At 38.7% G+C, this 16,879-nt stretch overlaps 1 protein-coding gene across 1 annotated transcript in view; it reads right to left on the bottom strand.

The window, feature by feature from the left end:
- Nucleotides 1-4,768: 4,768 nt before the first annotated feature.
- The window catches only part of LOC123454690 (zinc finger protein 829-like), a 49,761-nt gene continuing 37,650 nt past the window's right edge, over nt 4,769-16,879 (bottom strand). The window contains exons 9-10 of the mRNA XM_045133515.1: nt 13,083-13,178; nt 4,769-6,834 (exon numbers count right to left, since the gene is read on the bottom strand). Coding sequence (XP_044989450.1) covers nt 5,837-6,834; nt 13,083-13,178 — 1,094 coding nt within the window. The 3' untranslated portion in view covers nt 4,769-5,836. The remainder of the gene's footprint in view (nt 6,835-13,082; nt 13,179-16,879) is intronic.

Raw genomic sequence — 16,879 nt, 5'->3', positions numbered from 1 at the left:
CTTCCTACCTCTGCCTCTCAAGTGCTGGGATTAAAGGCATGTGCCACCACACCCAGCAACTTCCTGGATTTTAATGGCATATAGTTTTAACATACTGGGTTTGTTTGCTATTTGTTTCCTAGGAAGGAATCTGGCTATGGCAAACAGAGAATAGTTAGAACAGATGGTTAAACAGTGGCGAGAATTTAACTTTTTTAAACTAACTTGAGGTAGACGCACCTGCAGTCCTCAATTTGAATCAGCATACATGTTCATTTGGCTTTTCCACCATGCAAGTTTTTGACTCAAGGTACTTTCATACATCAAAAATGCTGGCAGCAGAGCCAGGCGTGGTGGCACACGCCTTTAATCCCAGCACTCGGTAGGCAGAGGTAGGAGGATCACTGTGAGTTCAAGGCCACCCTGAGACTCCATAGTGAATTCTAGGTCAGCCAGCGCTAGAGTGAGACCCTACCTCGGAAAAAAAAAAAAAAAAAAAAAATGCTGGCAGCAATGTTTAGGTATGATAGGTATCTCCCAACACTTGCTTGGAAATCTGATAACCCAGGTTTCATTCCCCAGTATCTAAAAAGCCTGCTGCATAATGGCACATGAATTTGGATGTCATTCTCAATGCCAGGAGACACTGGTGTGATTTTTCTAACCTTCTCGACCTCTCTCTCTAATAAATTAATAACTTTAAAGTAACAAAATTGTGTATGGTTACCCTCTTTTATAAATGCTGCTCTCTTGGTTACATAACCTGCTGTTTACAGATGGCAGTGGATACCAGGAGGACATGAGGCACACCAAGGTGACAGGAAGAGAAAGACAAATGCCTAGCATAGACAAGTCATCCCTATCCCATCTACCAGGGCCAAGAAAAGCATTACACAACAAGGAACAGTCTAAATAAGCATGTATCTCTCATGGCTAGCCAGAAAAACTATCTCCAGAGAGATGGCAGTAGAGATTGATGATAACTAAAATTCATCAAAGTATAGAGAAATAAGCCGCAGAGAACTCAACACTAAAGGACACTTCTAACATGTCCAATGTTCAAGTAACATTGTGGAAGAGGGTGCAGAAAGAATGTAAGAGCCACAGGATGGGAACATGTATGGTTAGTCATTGACCTCCCCATAGGCACTGCCTGGTGCATTCATGACTCCACAGTGATTATGAAAACAACAACTGAGAAGGGCTTTTAGTGGGATAGAGGTGGGGAAATTGGGACATAAAAGGATTATCTGATGGGAATATGACCAGTTTGAAAAATGTTCATATGTTAAAGGTCCCAATAAAATTCTTATAAATAAGAATAGAAAACAACCAAATACAGCACAATCAACAAAAATGAAAATAATTAACATACAAACATTGATAACTGATAATAATGTAGTCTTATCCAATGGCACAGGTCAACAGAATACACTCAAGGGCACGATCTTGGATATTTGTTGCCTGTTAGAAATTCATCTCACCACAAAAGGCATAGACTACTTTAGGATTAAGGGATGAAAAGAGCCATCAACAAATACAGCAAGACAATGTAGCAGGTGTCACTGTTGTGATATCTAATAAAACAGACTTCAAATAAAGACTAGATAAAAGAGACAAAGAAGCTAACATCACAGATCAACGGAACAATCCCTCAAGAGGACATTGTATGTCTCCACATATTCACAAAAGAAACATAAAGGAGACTATGAAGACACTAAAATTTTACAGATATTCAACTAGGGATAGATGCCCAAGAAGTGCCATTTTGCCTGTCCTGGGAGGACAACAACCTATATCTGACCAGTCTCATTAAACCCAGCTACAAGCAACAACACAGTTAGCCTACCCTGCTTCTTCAAGTTTTCCCCAACTTGGCACACCTGGGTGGCCTAGCCCTCCTCCTGAGTCAGTCTCTTATACCCACCAATCAAGTCTCTTCCCTTAGACACCTGTGCCTGACGATGTGTCATCCTGATTAGCCGGCTAACCCGGGTAAAGGATCCACATTTTATATATATATGTTTGTAAGTCCCTTTTCTTTTTATTCTAGACTGATTTTCCTGACCCACGATGATGAGCACCGCTGTCCCAGCCAGGGTATTTTTCTCTTGCCATGTGTGTTTTGTTCTGGGTACTGTCCAGCCTAACCATGTGTGTAAATTTGTCTTTGCTTCATATTCCTCTGGATCTACATTGGTATAGTAAGACTCTCAGTGTCTGACAAGTGGGAGGATTTCTTATTTTGACTGTGTACTTTTCTGCTTTTTCTTTGCTTTTGTATATGTATATCTCCCTTTAAGCACTGAGTCCTTTAGGACCCTTTACTATTATATAGTCTTTACTGACCACTTATGTGAATGTACTGGAATGATTTGATTTGGATTTGATCTCATACTTTGCCTTCCACTTGTGTGTTTACTCATTTCTTTTCTGTTATGAAGGAGACTTTCTCCATTGCCTGGCTGGGTGGCAGGAGTGTTTCAGTCAATTCCTTGTGACTGGGACAAACATCCAACCAGACACAGCTTGTGGGAGGAAAGGTTTATTTTAGGCTTACAAATTCCAAGGGAACACCACGAATGGCAGCAGCAGCTGGCTCCGTATCATAGAGAGAAACAACTGGATCAAGTTAACACGAACAGCAGCAAGTACAAAGTGCCAGAACTCGTATGGCTCTCAAGACATCTAGTAGGACAGGGCTCAGACTGTCTCCAAATACTACTTAGTACTTTCCCCCCGTGACATGCCTCTTGTAGCCTGCTAGAGGCTCATATTATGATCTCAATTAGAAATGTTAAAACTGAAGTTAGAAGTTGAAATGAATCCTTAAAGTAACTGAGTATGAAAACTCAATTGTAAAACATATAGAGCTGTAGTAACAGGGAAGTTCACAACAGCACACACACACACATGAAGAAAGAAAAGTCCAATAAATAACCATTTCTGACTAAGGACCTAGAAATACTTAATAGTCGTGAAACAATGTTAGCACTACAGAAATTACAAATAAAGTAAAAATAAATACAAACATATGGAAGCAGACATGTAGCTCATATTGCTAACAAACTAATTAATTAGCCCTGACCTTTGAAGCCTATACTCATAATATTCATAGTGAACATAAGACAGATAAAACATCTTACATGTAAGGTTAAATAATATTAATTTATGGTAAAACTAATACATTGTTATTTACAGGATGGGGTGCTATATATTTACTGCATCAATATTGCATGTGTGGGCTGCAGAGTTGGCTTAGTGGTTAAGTTGTATGCCTGCAAAGCCTAAGGACCCATGTTAGACTCTCCAGATCCCATGTTAGACAGACACACAAAGGTGAGGCAAACATAAGGCTGCACATGCCCAATAGGTTGTACAAGCATCTGGCATTCAATTGCTGTCACCGAGGCCCTGGCCATTCTCTCTGTCTCTAAAAAATGAAAAAATATATATACAGCATGTGTGAAAATTATAGGTTCTCTCACTGCTGTCAATTACTGTAACTGCAAAAATACATCTTCTAATCCACTGATGTGAGAACTATGAAATAATCCATACTTTCATGTGTTTTTACAACAAACTGTAGGTCAGACATTCTACCTGAATATCAGGACAGAATATCTTGTCAAGCATGAACATTATCACTGGACCACAAGATTTAAGCCATAATGCTAAGCAGAATGAGAAAGATCCACATCACCTATGAATTTCTTTCTAATCAAACCAAGTTAGTTATAATTTTTGTTCAGCCCATGGACTCTGGATTTGTGTAAAATACAGGTTATCTCTGAAAGGCTTCTTCATCTGCCACATCTGTTCTGTGAACCTGAAAGTCAACATTCTCACATGTATGCCTCTTTCAATAACCCTCTATTTCTAATTGCCATGTATACAGGTCTTAGAAAACACAATCATAACCTCAAAATGGAATTTGCCACTACTATCTAGAGATCTGTAAGAGTTACACTGACAGAATTATACTCCTCAGAGCTTCAGATACTGACAACATCCTCTAAATCCTAATCCCATTTCTACAAAAGTAAGTCATCACATGATACTTCATTTATCAATGACAATAACTACAAATAATTAGAAGGAATCACTTCAAATCTTACATCCATGCTCTAAAAATTTGTATTAAAATGTTTGTGAAAAGGATGTCATATTTTTTAAAGACGTGAGTGCCTGTATTAATGGTCTCATATACATTAAGGGAATAATATAAAAGCTGGGTATTATAAATATATGCATCAAGCATATTTTAGTAAGCATAAAGTGTAGGGATATGTAACTAGAATCAAGCTAGGCAAAGGGGGATACAGGAATGAAGAGGAGGAGCGGCATCTCAACAAACAAATCTAGGGACAGGAAAGAAAGGGAGGGAGGGGAGGAGGAAGGGATGTAAGAAAGGAAGAAATGAAGAAAGAAGGAATAAAGGGTTTAAAAGGGTTTGGGGTGATGGGGCAAGGGAGGGTGCAGAATTACACAAAACCATTAAGAGCATGAAACAGTACCATAAAAATTGCTCTCCTGGACAGTAAACTGTAAGATTTAACCCTCAATAAGGGGTGGAAGCCTGGATAAAAGAGCCTCACAGAAGGTAGAGAAAGCTTAAACCTAAAATCATGGGCTTTCAAAGTTAATTCCAAGTATCAGCATTCAGTAACCCCCATAATTAGCTCTCCATCATGGAGAACAATGAGGGGTGGATCAACTGTCACATCTGCCCACCAGTCATTTCAAGGTTAGCACTGACTTGAGTATCACTCTCACAACTAGCTTGAAATGCAGTCCGTGGCAGTTGTTTATTGATGCTGTGGTCACTCAAATATCACAGAAACAGAAAGCCAGAAGCTACAGAGAATTCAACATTAAATTGACTTCTAAGATGCATTCTAGGGCTCAGGGAACATTGCAGAAGAGGGGGCAAAAATACTGCAACAGGCACACAGTGGAGAGGACTACTCTGAGACATGCATGCTCTCTCACAGAGCCTGAGTGACCCCTTCAGGACCCTGGTGTATCTAATAATTATTACACTGAGTAGGGCCGTCAGCGGAAGGGGAGAGAAACTGTAATTGGGCAAGGTCTAAACAAAATAAATCTTAATGAAAAATAGACGTAAAATATATGTTTATTTAGGAAAATATATGCACATTTAAAATGACTTTAATATACAGTATAGATGACAACATTCAAGTGAAAGCTTAAAGAAATCTATTTTCCTTAAATAGAAGTTATGGAATTCATTAGTCTACAGGGTTTGCACCTGAAAATCGTCCAACACCATTAACCCAAACTGTATCAAAAGGACATATTTATGTCTACCCATATATTGATAGTGTTTTCCCAAAATATACAAATGATTAAAATGTCAGTTTTGATTGTGTTCTTTTAGTACTCTGGCTTAGGGTAATGTGTGTAATGTTTAGTTTATTTCATTCTAGTATAAATTTCCTGTTGTTACTTAGACTTGAAGTTGATTAAGTGCTTGTCCACCTTTTTGCATACATAAAGATACATTAACTAAAATTCTACTGATGACATTGCTGGGTACTTACATAAACTATCTCTAAATAGACATCTGCTATCTCCATGAGAAGAATTTTCATATTTATTTCTAAAACACTTTTCTGTAGTATAAACTAAAATTGAGTGCCTATGAGATTTAATAAGGCATTTTGTTGGATTTTTCTTCATTATAAATTCCATCACTAATGATAAAAGATTTTCCACATTATTTACATCTGTAGGACCTCTCTCTAGTATGAATTATCTGATGTCTTCTAAGATGTGAATGCAGGGTAAAGGACTTTTTACATTCCTTGCATCTGAAGGGTTTCCCTAGTGCACATTATCTGATGTCTTCTGAAAGTTGAGCCATCAGTAAAGGATTTGTCACATTCCTGGCATTTGGAAGCTTTCTCTCAAGTACAGATTTTCTGATGGGTTTTAGGACATAACAACTGGATAAAGAACTTGCCACACTCTTTACATCTTTATGGTTTCTAGTGTGAACTATCTGATGTTTTTTATGACTTGAGTACTGAGAAAAGCATTTTTCACATTTCTTACATTTGAAAGGTTTCTCTCCAGTATGGATTTTCTCATGTGTTCTAAGACTTGAATACCTAGAAAAGGATTTGTCACATTCCTTGCATTTGAAAGGTTTCTCTCCAGTGTGGATTTTCTCATGAGTTCTAAGATTGGAGTTTTGAGAAAAGGATTTGTCACATTCCTTGCATTTGAAAGGTTTCTCTCCAGTATGAATTGTCTGATGTGTTCTAAGTGTTGAAGACTGAGTAAAAGATTTTTCACATTCTTTGCATTTGAAAGGTCTCTCTCCATCATGTATTCTCTGATGTGTTCTAAGATTTGATTTTTGAGAAAAGGATTTGTCACATTCCTTACATTTGAAAGGTTTCTCTCCAGTATGAATTGTCTGATGTGTTCTAAGAGTTGAGTTCAGAGTAAAGGATTTATCACATTCCTTGCATTTGAAAGATTTCTCTCCAGTGTGAATTATCTGATGCTTTCTGAAAGTTGAGCAATCACTAAAGGATTTATTACATTCCTTACATTTGAAAGGTTTCTCTCCAGTATGAATTTTCTGATGGTTTATAAGTTGTGACAACTGGATAAAGCATTTGCCACATTCTTGACATCTGTGTGGTTTTTCTCCAGTGTGAATCATCTGATGATTTTTAAGAGTTGAACAATGGGTAAAGGATTTGTCACATTCCTTACATTTGAAAAGTTTCTCTCCAGTATGGATTTTCTGATGTGTTCTAAGATTTGAGTTCTGAGAAAAGGATTTGTAACATTCCTTGCATTTGAAAGGTTTTTCTCCAGCTGTAAGAGAAAACCAGCTGGTTACATACAAAGTTAAGCCAAACAGAATTACTTCAGATTTTTCAATAGAAACTCTTAAAGCCAGAAGAGCTTGAAAGGAAGAATTTTCAAAAGCTAAATGACCATGGCTGCCAACTCAAACTACTATACCCAGCAAGATTATCCCTCATAATAGAAAGTGAAAGAAAAACCTTTCACAATATAAGCCAGCTTTATGATTACATGTACACCAAGCCATCCCTATAGAGAATACTTCATAGAATACTCCACACTCAGGAGACAAACGAACATGCACATAAGGAGAAAAAAATAAACTATCAAAACTAAAATGGGGCTGGAGAGATAGCTTAGCAGTTAAGGCATTTGCCTGCAAAGCCTAAGGACCCAGGTTCGATTTCCCAGTACCCATGTAAGCCAGGTGCACAAGGTGGCACTTCCATCTGGAGTTCATTTGCAGTGGCTGGAGGCTCTGGCCTGTCCATTCTCTTTCACTCAAATAAGTAAATAAAACAATAAAAAATTTAAAACTACAATGGACATAGCAGCATGCAAAGACCAAAAAAACACAAAACCTTCAGCATGACAAGGATGAACTCACACCACACAATTTTAACGTTGTACATTAATGGACTCAATTTCCTAATAAAGAGACACAGCTTAATAGGCTTGATCAGAAAGCTGGATCCACCCATTTGCTATCTATAAGAAACCTACCTTACAATTAGAGATAAACACCATCTTTAGGGTGAAAGAATGGAAAGGGATACTCCAGCAAATGGAAACCAGAAAAAAGAAAAAAAAAAAAAAGGAAAAAAAAAAAAAGCCTGTGTGGTTGTACTGATTTCTGACAAAAAAGACTTTAAACCAAAAGTAATCAAGAGCCAAAGGCTACATTATACTCATAAAAGGAACAATTCAACAAGAGGAAATTACAATCATAAAGAACCAAACACAGGATTACCTAGTTTTGTAAAGCAAAATTTGTTAGACAGTAACAGAGATCTAAATTTCTAAAAAAATTTTGTTCATTTTTATTTATTTATTTGAGAATGACAGAGAGAGAGAGAGAGAAAGAGAGAGAGAATGGGCATGCCAGGGCTTCCAGCCACAGCAAACGAACTCCAGATGCATGTGCCCCCTGGTGCATCTGGGTCCTGGGGAATCAAGCCTCGAACTGGGGTCCTTAGGCTTCACAGGCAAGCACTTAACCGCTAAGCCATCTCTCCAGTCTGACGGAGATCTAAATTTTAATACAATATTACTAGGGGACTTTTAATATCCAACAACTGACAAGACATATCTGTTAGGTCAAGAGAGGCTCCCCAAATGGAGTTACCAAAGACAGCAGGATGGCAACAGATACCAGAGAGTTGGTCATCCACATTCTTCTAGGAACCACCCAGCCATTATCCTTTCCTTGCCTAACAATGGCCCCAGGTCTAGGTTTCCTCCCCCCTCATCTCCCAGGTCACCTAGTTACTGTTCTGGTGTCACACCCTGGCTATCTTAGATCTCCCCTAAAGAAATTTTTTTGTTTGTTTTTTTGGTTTTTCCAGGTAGAGTCTCACTCTAGCTCAGGCCAACCTGGAATTCACTATGTAGCCTCAGGGTGGCGCCTTGAACTCATGGCAATCCTCCTACCTCTGTCTCTCCAGTGCTAGGAAAAACCTTCCCCTCCCCCCCACTTCCCCCAACTGACATAGCCTACTATCTGTAGTCCCAAGTTGACTGCTCCGCTCTTAGAGCCAGTCCTGGCAACTCATGTTTTTCCTGAATAAAAGCTTCCATCTTTGCCTCAGAGTGGTCTGCATGGTCTTGGTCACTTCTGAACCTTACAATATCCTCCAAGCAGAAAATAAAAAGAGAAAAACAGAGCTAAACACCAGAGGTCCAATAATCTTAAAATATGTTTTAAGAGCATTGTACCTTAATACTACTGAATAAACATTCTTCTCAACATCTCAGGGAACCTTCTGCAAAATAGACCACATATAAGGGCATAAAGCATATCTCCACAAATTCAGAAAATCTGATATAATCCCCTCCAGTATGTTCAACTTCAATGCACTGAAACTAGAAATAAAAGTAACAACAGAAAACACACCAAATCCTGGAGACTGAGCAATTCCTATTAAACAATGAATGGGTTGTTGAAAAATCAAAAAAGGAAATAAATAAATTTATCAAGCTGAATGACAATGAAAACACAACATACCAAAACTTGTGAGACACAATGAAGACAATTCTTAGAGGAAAGTTTATAGCACTAAATGCCTACACTATAAAAACAGAGGGATCTCAAATAAATTACTTAAATATCCATTTGAAGGTGTTGAACAGACAAGAAAAGTCCAAGACCAAAAGTAATTATCAAGATCAAAGCAGGAATCAGCAATTTGGAAATAAAGACAATAATTAATAAACAGATGAAACAAAGAGCTGGTCCTTAAAAATGTCAATAAGCTACCTGCCAAACTGCTCCCGAGAACTAAAAGAGAAAACACACATCACCAGGATTAGAAATAAAAATGAAGACACACCGGTTTCAAACTGATACCAATACTTTTTAGAAGAATCATCAGGGCATATTTCAAAAAGCTGTATTCAATAAAAACTGGAAAACCTGGAAGATACAGATGAATTCTTGGCATCTATCACCTTCAAAAACTAAATACACAGAGAGACATCCTAAACAAACCTAATACTTCTAATAAAATTGAAAAAAGCAATTAAAAATCTCCCATATAGGCCCAGATGGATACACTGTTGAGATTTCCCAAACCTTCATTCAAGAATTAAATCCATTACTTCTCAAATTACTTTGCACAATTGAAAAAGAGGGAATGCTCCCAAACTCCTTCTATGAAGCCAACATTACTTTAATACCCAAACCAGAGATGCAACAATTGAAAATCACAGAGGACTGGAGAAATGGCTTAGCGGTTAAGCACTTGCCTGTGAAGCCTAAGGACCCTGGTTTGAGGCTTGATTCCCCAGTACTCACGTAAACCAGATGCACAAGATTCATCTGGAGTAAAATGGCAATGGCTGGAGGCCCTGGCGTGCCCATCTTTCTCTCTCTCTGCCTCTTTCTCTCAAATAAATAAATAAAAACTTTTTTTTTTTTTTAAATCCTCAAAGAACCCATTAAAAGTATCATCCAGGGCTGGAGAGATGGCTTAGCAGTTAAGTGCTTGCCTGTGAAGCCTAAGGACCCGGGTTCAAGGCTCGATTCCCCAGGACCCATGTTAGCCAGATGCACAAGGGGGTGCACGTGTCTGGAGTTCATTTGCAGTGGTTGGAGGCCCTGGCATGCCTATTCTCTCTCTCTCTCCCTCTCCTCTCTCTCTCTCTGCCTCTTTCTCTCTCTGTCTGTCACTCTCAAATAAATAAATAAAAACAAAAAATTTAAAAGTATCATCCACCTTGTTTGTTCTCGTAGGTTTCATCCTAGACTTACAGGGATGGTTTAATGTATAAAAATCAACAAATATAATTCAACATATAAATAAAGTTGAATCAAATAGTTATTATCAATAGATATAAAAAAGCCTTTGATATAATATGACACCCCTGCTTAATTAAAACACTGGAGAGATAGAAGATGGGGCAACCACATCTCAACATAATAAAGGCTATTTTCAATGCATCTAAGGCCAACATCACACTAAATGGAGAAGAGTCTGATGTTTTCCCATTAAGGTTTTGAGTAAGACGGGTGCCCACTATCACCACTGCTTTCCAACACAGTACTTGAAGTTTTAGCTCAAGCAGTAAGAGAAGACAAAAGATATAAAAGGGATAAAAATTGCTAAGGAAGAACTCAAACTATCCTTATTTGCAAATGATATGATTTTATATGTGACTCCAAAGACTTGACTACAAAACCTCTGAAGGTGATAAATTCTTTTACGAAGTGACTGAAAGGATGGCTTAGTGGTTAAGACATTGGTCTGCAAAGCCAAAGGACCCAGGTTCAATTCCCCAGGACCCACATTAGCCAGATGCACAAGGGGGCACACGTGTTTGGAGTTCATCTGCAGTGGCTGGAGGCCCTGGTGTGCCCATTCTGTGTGTGTGTGTGTCAAATAAACAAACAAATAAATAAATAAATAAAATAAAATATTTTTTAAAGTGACAGGATCAATCAATATACAACAATCAGTAGCCTTCATACATGCCTAGGAGAAATTGCAGATAAAGCAGCAACATGAGTACTGCTCTTACTTCTTAGCCTAACAACCAGCTCCTGGGTGATGGTGACAGACATATGCTGATCCATCAAAGCAGAAATGTGGAGACTAAAGAGAACTCTACATTAAATCAGACTACCAACAGGCCTGCCATGACTGAGAGAACATTGTGGAAGAGGGAAGCAGGGAGAGTTAAGAGCCACAGAGTAAAAAGGAATCCCCTGAGGCATAGTTTTCTTGCTACCCAATAGAGACTGACTATGGCCTTCATGACCCTATAGTGAATATCATAAACCACTGAGGAGAGCTTCCAAGGTAATGGAAGAAAGGGTGATGGCATAAAAGAGTATAACTTGTGATAATATATAAAAACTAAAATTTTAAAAAGACAAAGTAGGTAGGAAAAAGCCATAATGTAATCCACTACTTTGAATAAGAAATTTAAAAGTAAATACAGTAATTTATATAGTACAGGTTGTCAGAAATGTTAGATAAAATAAGTGATATTTACCATATATGTGCTAAACTGTAAGTATGTGCTCACAGGTATTTCAACAGCCTAACCAAAAACACCTATGCAAAACTACACAGTCCAGTATTTCCCAAGGTAGATTTCATGATAAAAGGCTTATACAAAGAAATATGAACTACTGAATTCTTGATATACAATTATAGGACAAGCAAAATTCCACTTGGTTAGGCAAAGTCAAATGGATTGTTTACTTAGTGATAAGCAAATGATATAGTGGGAATGGCTATGTGTACTTTTCCCTACAAGATATAATGCTAGAATATAAGCTAAATATTTTGCATTACTTTATATATTTTTAAACTTGTAGAATGGTACAAATAGTATTTGAAAGATAAATTTCACATAACATTTACCTCAAATGGATAAAAATACAGAAAACTTCTGTTACCTATTTTCCTTATTCTCCTAGACAGACAAAATACTTGAACCCTTTTCATACATGTGTTGTTCTTGTGCCTCTGAAAATGATGTTTTTCTTTTCCATGGTGCATTTAGTGATGAATGCATTTGAATAGTGGCATTTGCAAGTCTACAACTCAGGTAAAGGACAGTTAAGAGCCAAAGGAAGGGTAGAACTCCTTATGCTCCCTCCAGACATAAAATGGCCTGGATATCCATGACCTCAGAGTGCCTGACACTATTTACACAAGACCATAAGAGGAAAAGACCATGACATCAAAATAAAAGAGAGACTGATTGAGATGGGGAGGGGATATGATGGAGAATGGAATTTCAAAGGGGAAAGTTGGCGGGGGTATTATCATGGGATACTTTTTATAATCATGGAAAATGCTAAAAATTGAGAAAAAAATTTTAAAAAGGCTCAATTCCCCAGGACCCACATTAGCCAGATGCACAAGGGGGCACACGCATCTGGAGTTCGTTCACAGTGGCTGGAGGCCCTGGTGCACCCATTCTCTCTCTCTCCCTGCCTCTTTCTCTCTCTGTCTGTCACTCTTAACTAAATAAATAAAAATAAACATAACAATTTTAAAAAAAAAGAAAATCAAGTAAACAACATTGTCATTTCTCAAGAATAAAAAAGAAATATACAAAAGAAATAATGCATCTGGTTGTGGTGGTGCACAACACTGTAAGTAGACTGGGCTACAGTGAGACCCTACCTCAAAAAAAAAAAAAAAAGAAAAGAAAAATGCCATGAACTTTTCAGAGAAGTGACTTCCAGAGAAATGGTTTCAGAAGTTCTGCACATTGTTGTTAGCTTACCCAATCTGTACTGAAACAAAATCAGGCAGTTTAAAATATAGAACTGAATAAAATAATAATCCCTCACACTTATTATCAATTAAAGTTACATAACATATTAGTATTCATTTAAACATGAATCAGGTGTAGTAAGCAGAAAGTTTTATACCACTGACAATAGGGTATATCCTGATATTCTTTTAGAAGTCAAATGAAGAATCATTTCTCTTGAAGCAGAGCTGGCAAAACCATTTTCAAGACTTTTTCCTTCTTAACACAACCATTCTCTAGGTCCTGATTCTTTTATTTCAACATACCTGGCTGCTTGTTTTCTGTCTTCTTTCTTACCACATTCCAGGGTGCTTTATTGTGCTCCAGGCAGGTGACCAGGTCAGGCTTAGACACAAGAATACCTGTGTATTAAAAATGAGAAAATCACTTTTCTGGGATCCTTTAGAATACCATAGGATTTCTAAAATAGTTATTTATATAAAGCTAGAAAAAAAAAGAGTATTCTTTAAAGTATTTCCTAATTTTTATTTCTGGTCAGACTCTTAAGAATATTCAGAAAGTATTTTCAGTTTGCATATATAATTACATTGTGATTACAACTAAATCAATAGGCAAGAATGGAAAATAAGCCGGGCGTGGTGGCGCACACCTTTAATCCCAGCACTTGAGAGGCAGAGGTAGCAGGATCATGATGAGTTTAAGGCCACCCTGAGGCTACATAGTGAATTCCAGCTCAGCCTGGGATAGGGCGAAAAACCACAAAAAAAAAAAAAAAGAATGGAAAATAAACTCATATGGGTGACAATATTATATGGTGAGTTTCTGAACTTACTGTGAAACAAAAATAAAGACTCATAATACCTTGAAAACAAGCAAGTATAATATAGGATATAGAATACAAAATATCATGACAATCTACTCATGAACTTTCCTTTTATTCATGTAGGATATAAGTTTCATTTACAATAAACTAACTCAACCACAGAGTAGCCTGTCAAGGAACCCTGAGCTTGAGTTAGGAATTTCGCAATAAAAAACCTCACCCACAGGGACCAGGTTGCTGTAGTTCTCCAACATCATGTCCTTTACAAAGCCCTTTGTGCAGGGTCTAGACATTCCCACTCCTCTTTGGAAAAGTCTATGGCCAAATCCCATAATTGCAAGGGATCCAGAAATTAATAGTAACTATAGGATTATTTGTCCTGGAGCTGAATATTTGACCCAGTGAAACAAGGAATAAATAAGGAAACATTTCTAGTGTAAGTTAGCAATCATAAATGACCCTTTCTTGTGTGCTGCTCTTTAATGTGTTTTCTAACTGGGAAAACAGAATGTCATGCTATCCTCATAATCAGAATCTGAGTATTATGCTTTAATGGAGTACTATTCCATAAAATCAAGTTGTCAGTGTAAGTATACTCTTTGTGAATGCTTTATTTATATTACTTGGAATTATAGAATATATTTCCCAGATTAGAGAGCAATGATGATATTAAGTATTCTAAATCTTTAATGTTGGGGCCTGAGAGATGGCTTAGTGGTTAAGCATTTGCCTGTGAAGCCTAAGAACCCAGGTTCAAGGCTCGGTTCCCCAAGACCCATGTAAGGCAAATACACAAGATGGTGCATGCATCTGATTTGCAGTGGCTGGAGTCCCTGGCATGCCCATTCTCTCTCTCTCAAATAAATAAATAAAAATAAACAAAAAAATTAATGTTAATGACCATAATGATGCATCTTGCTTAATATAGATTCTGATTCAATCAAGTTTATAGTTGGGACATACTTTAAAAAATTCTAAGAGGTACTCTATTACAGAGTTGAGGCCCATGGCTCAAATGCTACTATAGACTTGGAGAACAAAAAGATAAAAAAGAGAGCCTAGACTTCACGGATAAATTTAAACTGGAAGAGACTTGTTTTTCCCACAACAGCAAAGAGAGTAACAACAATCTGCTTTAAAAAGGGGGGAGGAGAGGGCTGGAGGTTAGTGGTTAAGGTGCTTGCCTACAAAGCCAAAGGACTCAGATTTGATTCCCCGAGACCCACATAAGCCAGGTGGCACATGTATCTGGAATTTGTTTGCAGTGGCTGGAGGCCCTGGCACACCCATTCTCTCTCTCTCTCTCAAAATTTTTTTAAAAAAGCATTTCTTATAACTTGTTGCAATTCTGCCAGTTTGCAAGCATTAACAGATAAAATGAATGACCATGGGCAAAGTTAAAATAAATGGAAGATCAACATTAAACTCTTAAAGTTAATATAAAATGATCAACACAGGGAGTACCAATAACTCCCCTGGTGAAGGCCCTGAGTAGAATGGGGGCAGGGGAGAGGGAGCTCAATGAGAACACATATACAATACAATATGCAATATTGTATAGGAGGGAAAAAAGGCATTGGAAACAAGATCTTGTAGTACCTCTGTTGTGTGGCCTAGATAGCTTTAGTCAGGTAGAATGGGAGTGCCAGTATTTAGGGGAGCCCCCTTAACAGAACTCACCCTCAAATTCCAGCCTCTAACTGTAGTTCATGGGAGGGATTCCTTGTGAATTTAAGCCCACATGGACTTTATATTCACACCCCCCACACATACTTGGCCCTGAAATACCTGGCTGGGTTAGGTGCATTTGAGTCTGAGCAGGGTCCTCCTTGTGCATAGCCTCCAGGCATGTGTGGGAAAGTCCCTGTGAGACTTGGCCTGCTCAATATCAAAGCAGGGCCTGTTTTTCCCAATGCTATTCACTGCCTGGAATTTTGGAGTTATATCAGCATCAGAACCCTGTGCATCTCAGGGCTGGTGTTAGATGCTGGGCACGTTAGTTCTGGGAGTTCCGGGCTTCATGATGAGGATTTTCTAGTAATGTGGTGGCTTACTTCTCACAGCAGTTACTGGACCAGGTACTAACAGACTTAGGACTGTGGGGTTCACTTGGATTTGGCCCAGATTTGCCCACTCACTACACAGACTCTAGTGTGCACCCAGCTGCTGGATCCTGTATGCATTTGTGCTGGAGCCACAAGACAGGTGGGAAGGAGGTTCTGTGCTGCAAGTTAAGGAGGTCTGCACTACTGAGGCAACTTCGCCCGCTTACAGTTGTCAGACAAGGTCAGGCACAAGCTGGGAAAGAAACCGTTCTGGCTTGAGTGCCCAAAATTACCCCTGCCAGGCCTATGGTGTGCGATTAGCCCGAGGATCCTGTGTGGCACCGTGCTGGCACCTCCAGGCAGTATGTAACAGGCTGGGGGTCAGAAACTCCACTCTACTGTGGTGGCTCCATGATCACATCACTTCCAAGATCTGGTTATGTGCAGAGTAGGAGTAAGAATCGCTCCTGGGCATGAATGTCCACCTCACCCACCTTCTAAGTAGTCTTTCGTGTTTCATCAACCCGCAAAGCTTGTCAGCTACCATACAGGCACTACCTGACGGGGACCTAAAGGACATTCTGAACTCTGCGTCAGGAATTCCTCTCTGATATGGTGGCATCCAGCCCCTGCCTCACAGCTCTTTTAGGGCCAAGTGTGTGGGGGGGGTGTGAATATAAAGTCCATGTGGGCTTAAATTCACAAGGAATCCCTCCCATGAACTACAGTTAGAGGATGGAATTTGAGGGTGAGTTCTGTTAAGGGGGCTCCCCTAAATACTGGCACTACCTCACTGTTGCTCTCTGAATATACGCTTATTGTAGGTTCATTTCATTTTAGTTTTGAGTGTGGGATTCCCTTCTGCTGATGCTACTTGAGGCAAGGCCAGGCCAAGCACTTCCCACACAGGGCCATGATAAAGCAGATACCTGGCTGTGGCCCCCTGGAACTTAAATTGCTGGGAGTGTGGTTGCTTGGTGTACTTTCCTCACTCTAGGTTCTGTGCCCGGGGATCTGCAAGGCAAATCATTTCATCTATACCTTCCTGTTTAGTAGAATAGCTGTTATGTGTTATCTTGGATCCTTATTTATTTATTTATTACTTAGTTATGGCACAACTCTTAGTCTGCCATCTTCATTAAAAAGCTAAATAGGGACTTCCAGTTAAGATGGCAGCGCAGAAACCACACAAAAGCAGCCTAGGGGAGAAAACGACGAAAATAAAGTAAAATAA

The sequence above is a fragment of the Jaculus jaculus genome, chromosome 14, assembly GCF_020740685.1.
Source record: "Jaculus jaculus isolate mJacJac1 chromosome 14, mJacJac1.mat.Y.cur, whole genome shotgun sequence".
Classification (NCBI taxonomy): domain Eukaryota; kingdom Metazoa; phylum Chordata; class Mammalia; order Rodentia; family Dipodidae; genus Jaculus; species Jaculus jaculus.
The sequence above is the reverse complement of the archived record's forward strand: the minus strand, read 5'-3'. Positions and strand labels throughout refer to the sequence as shown.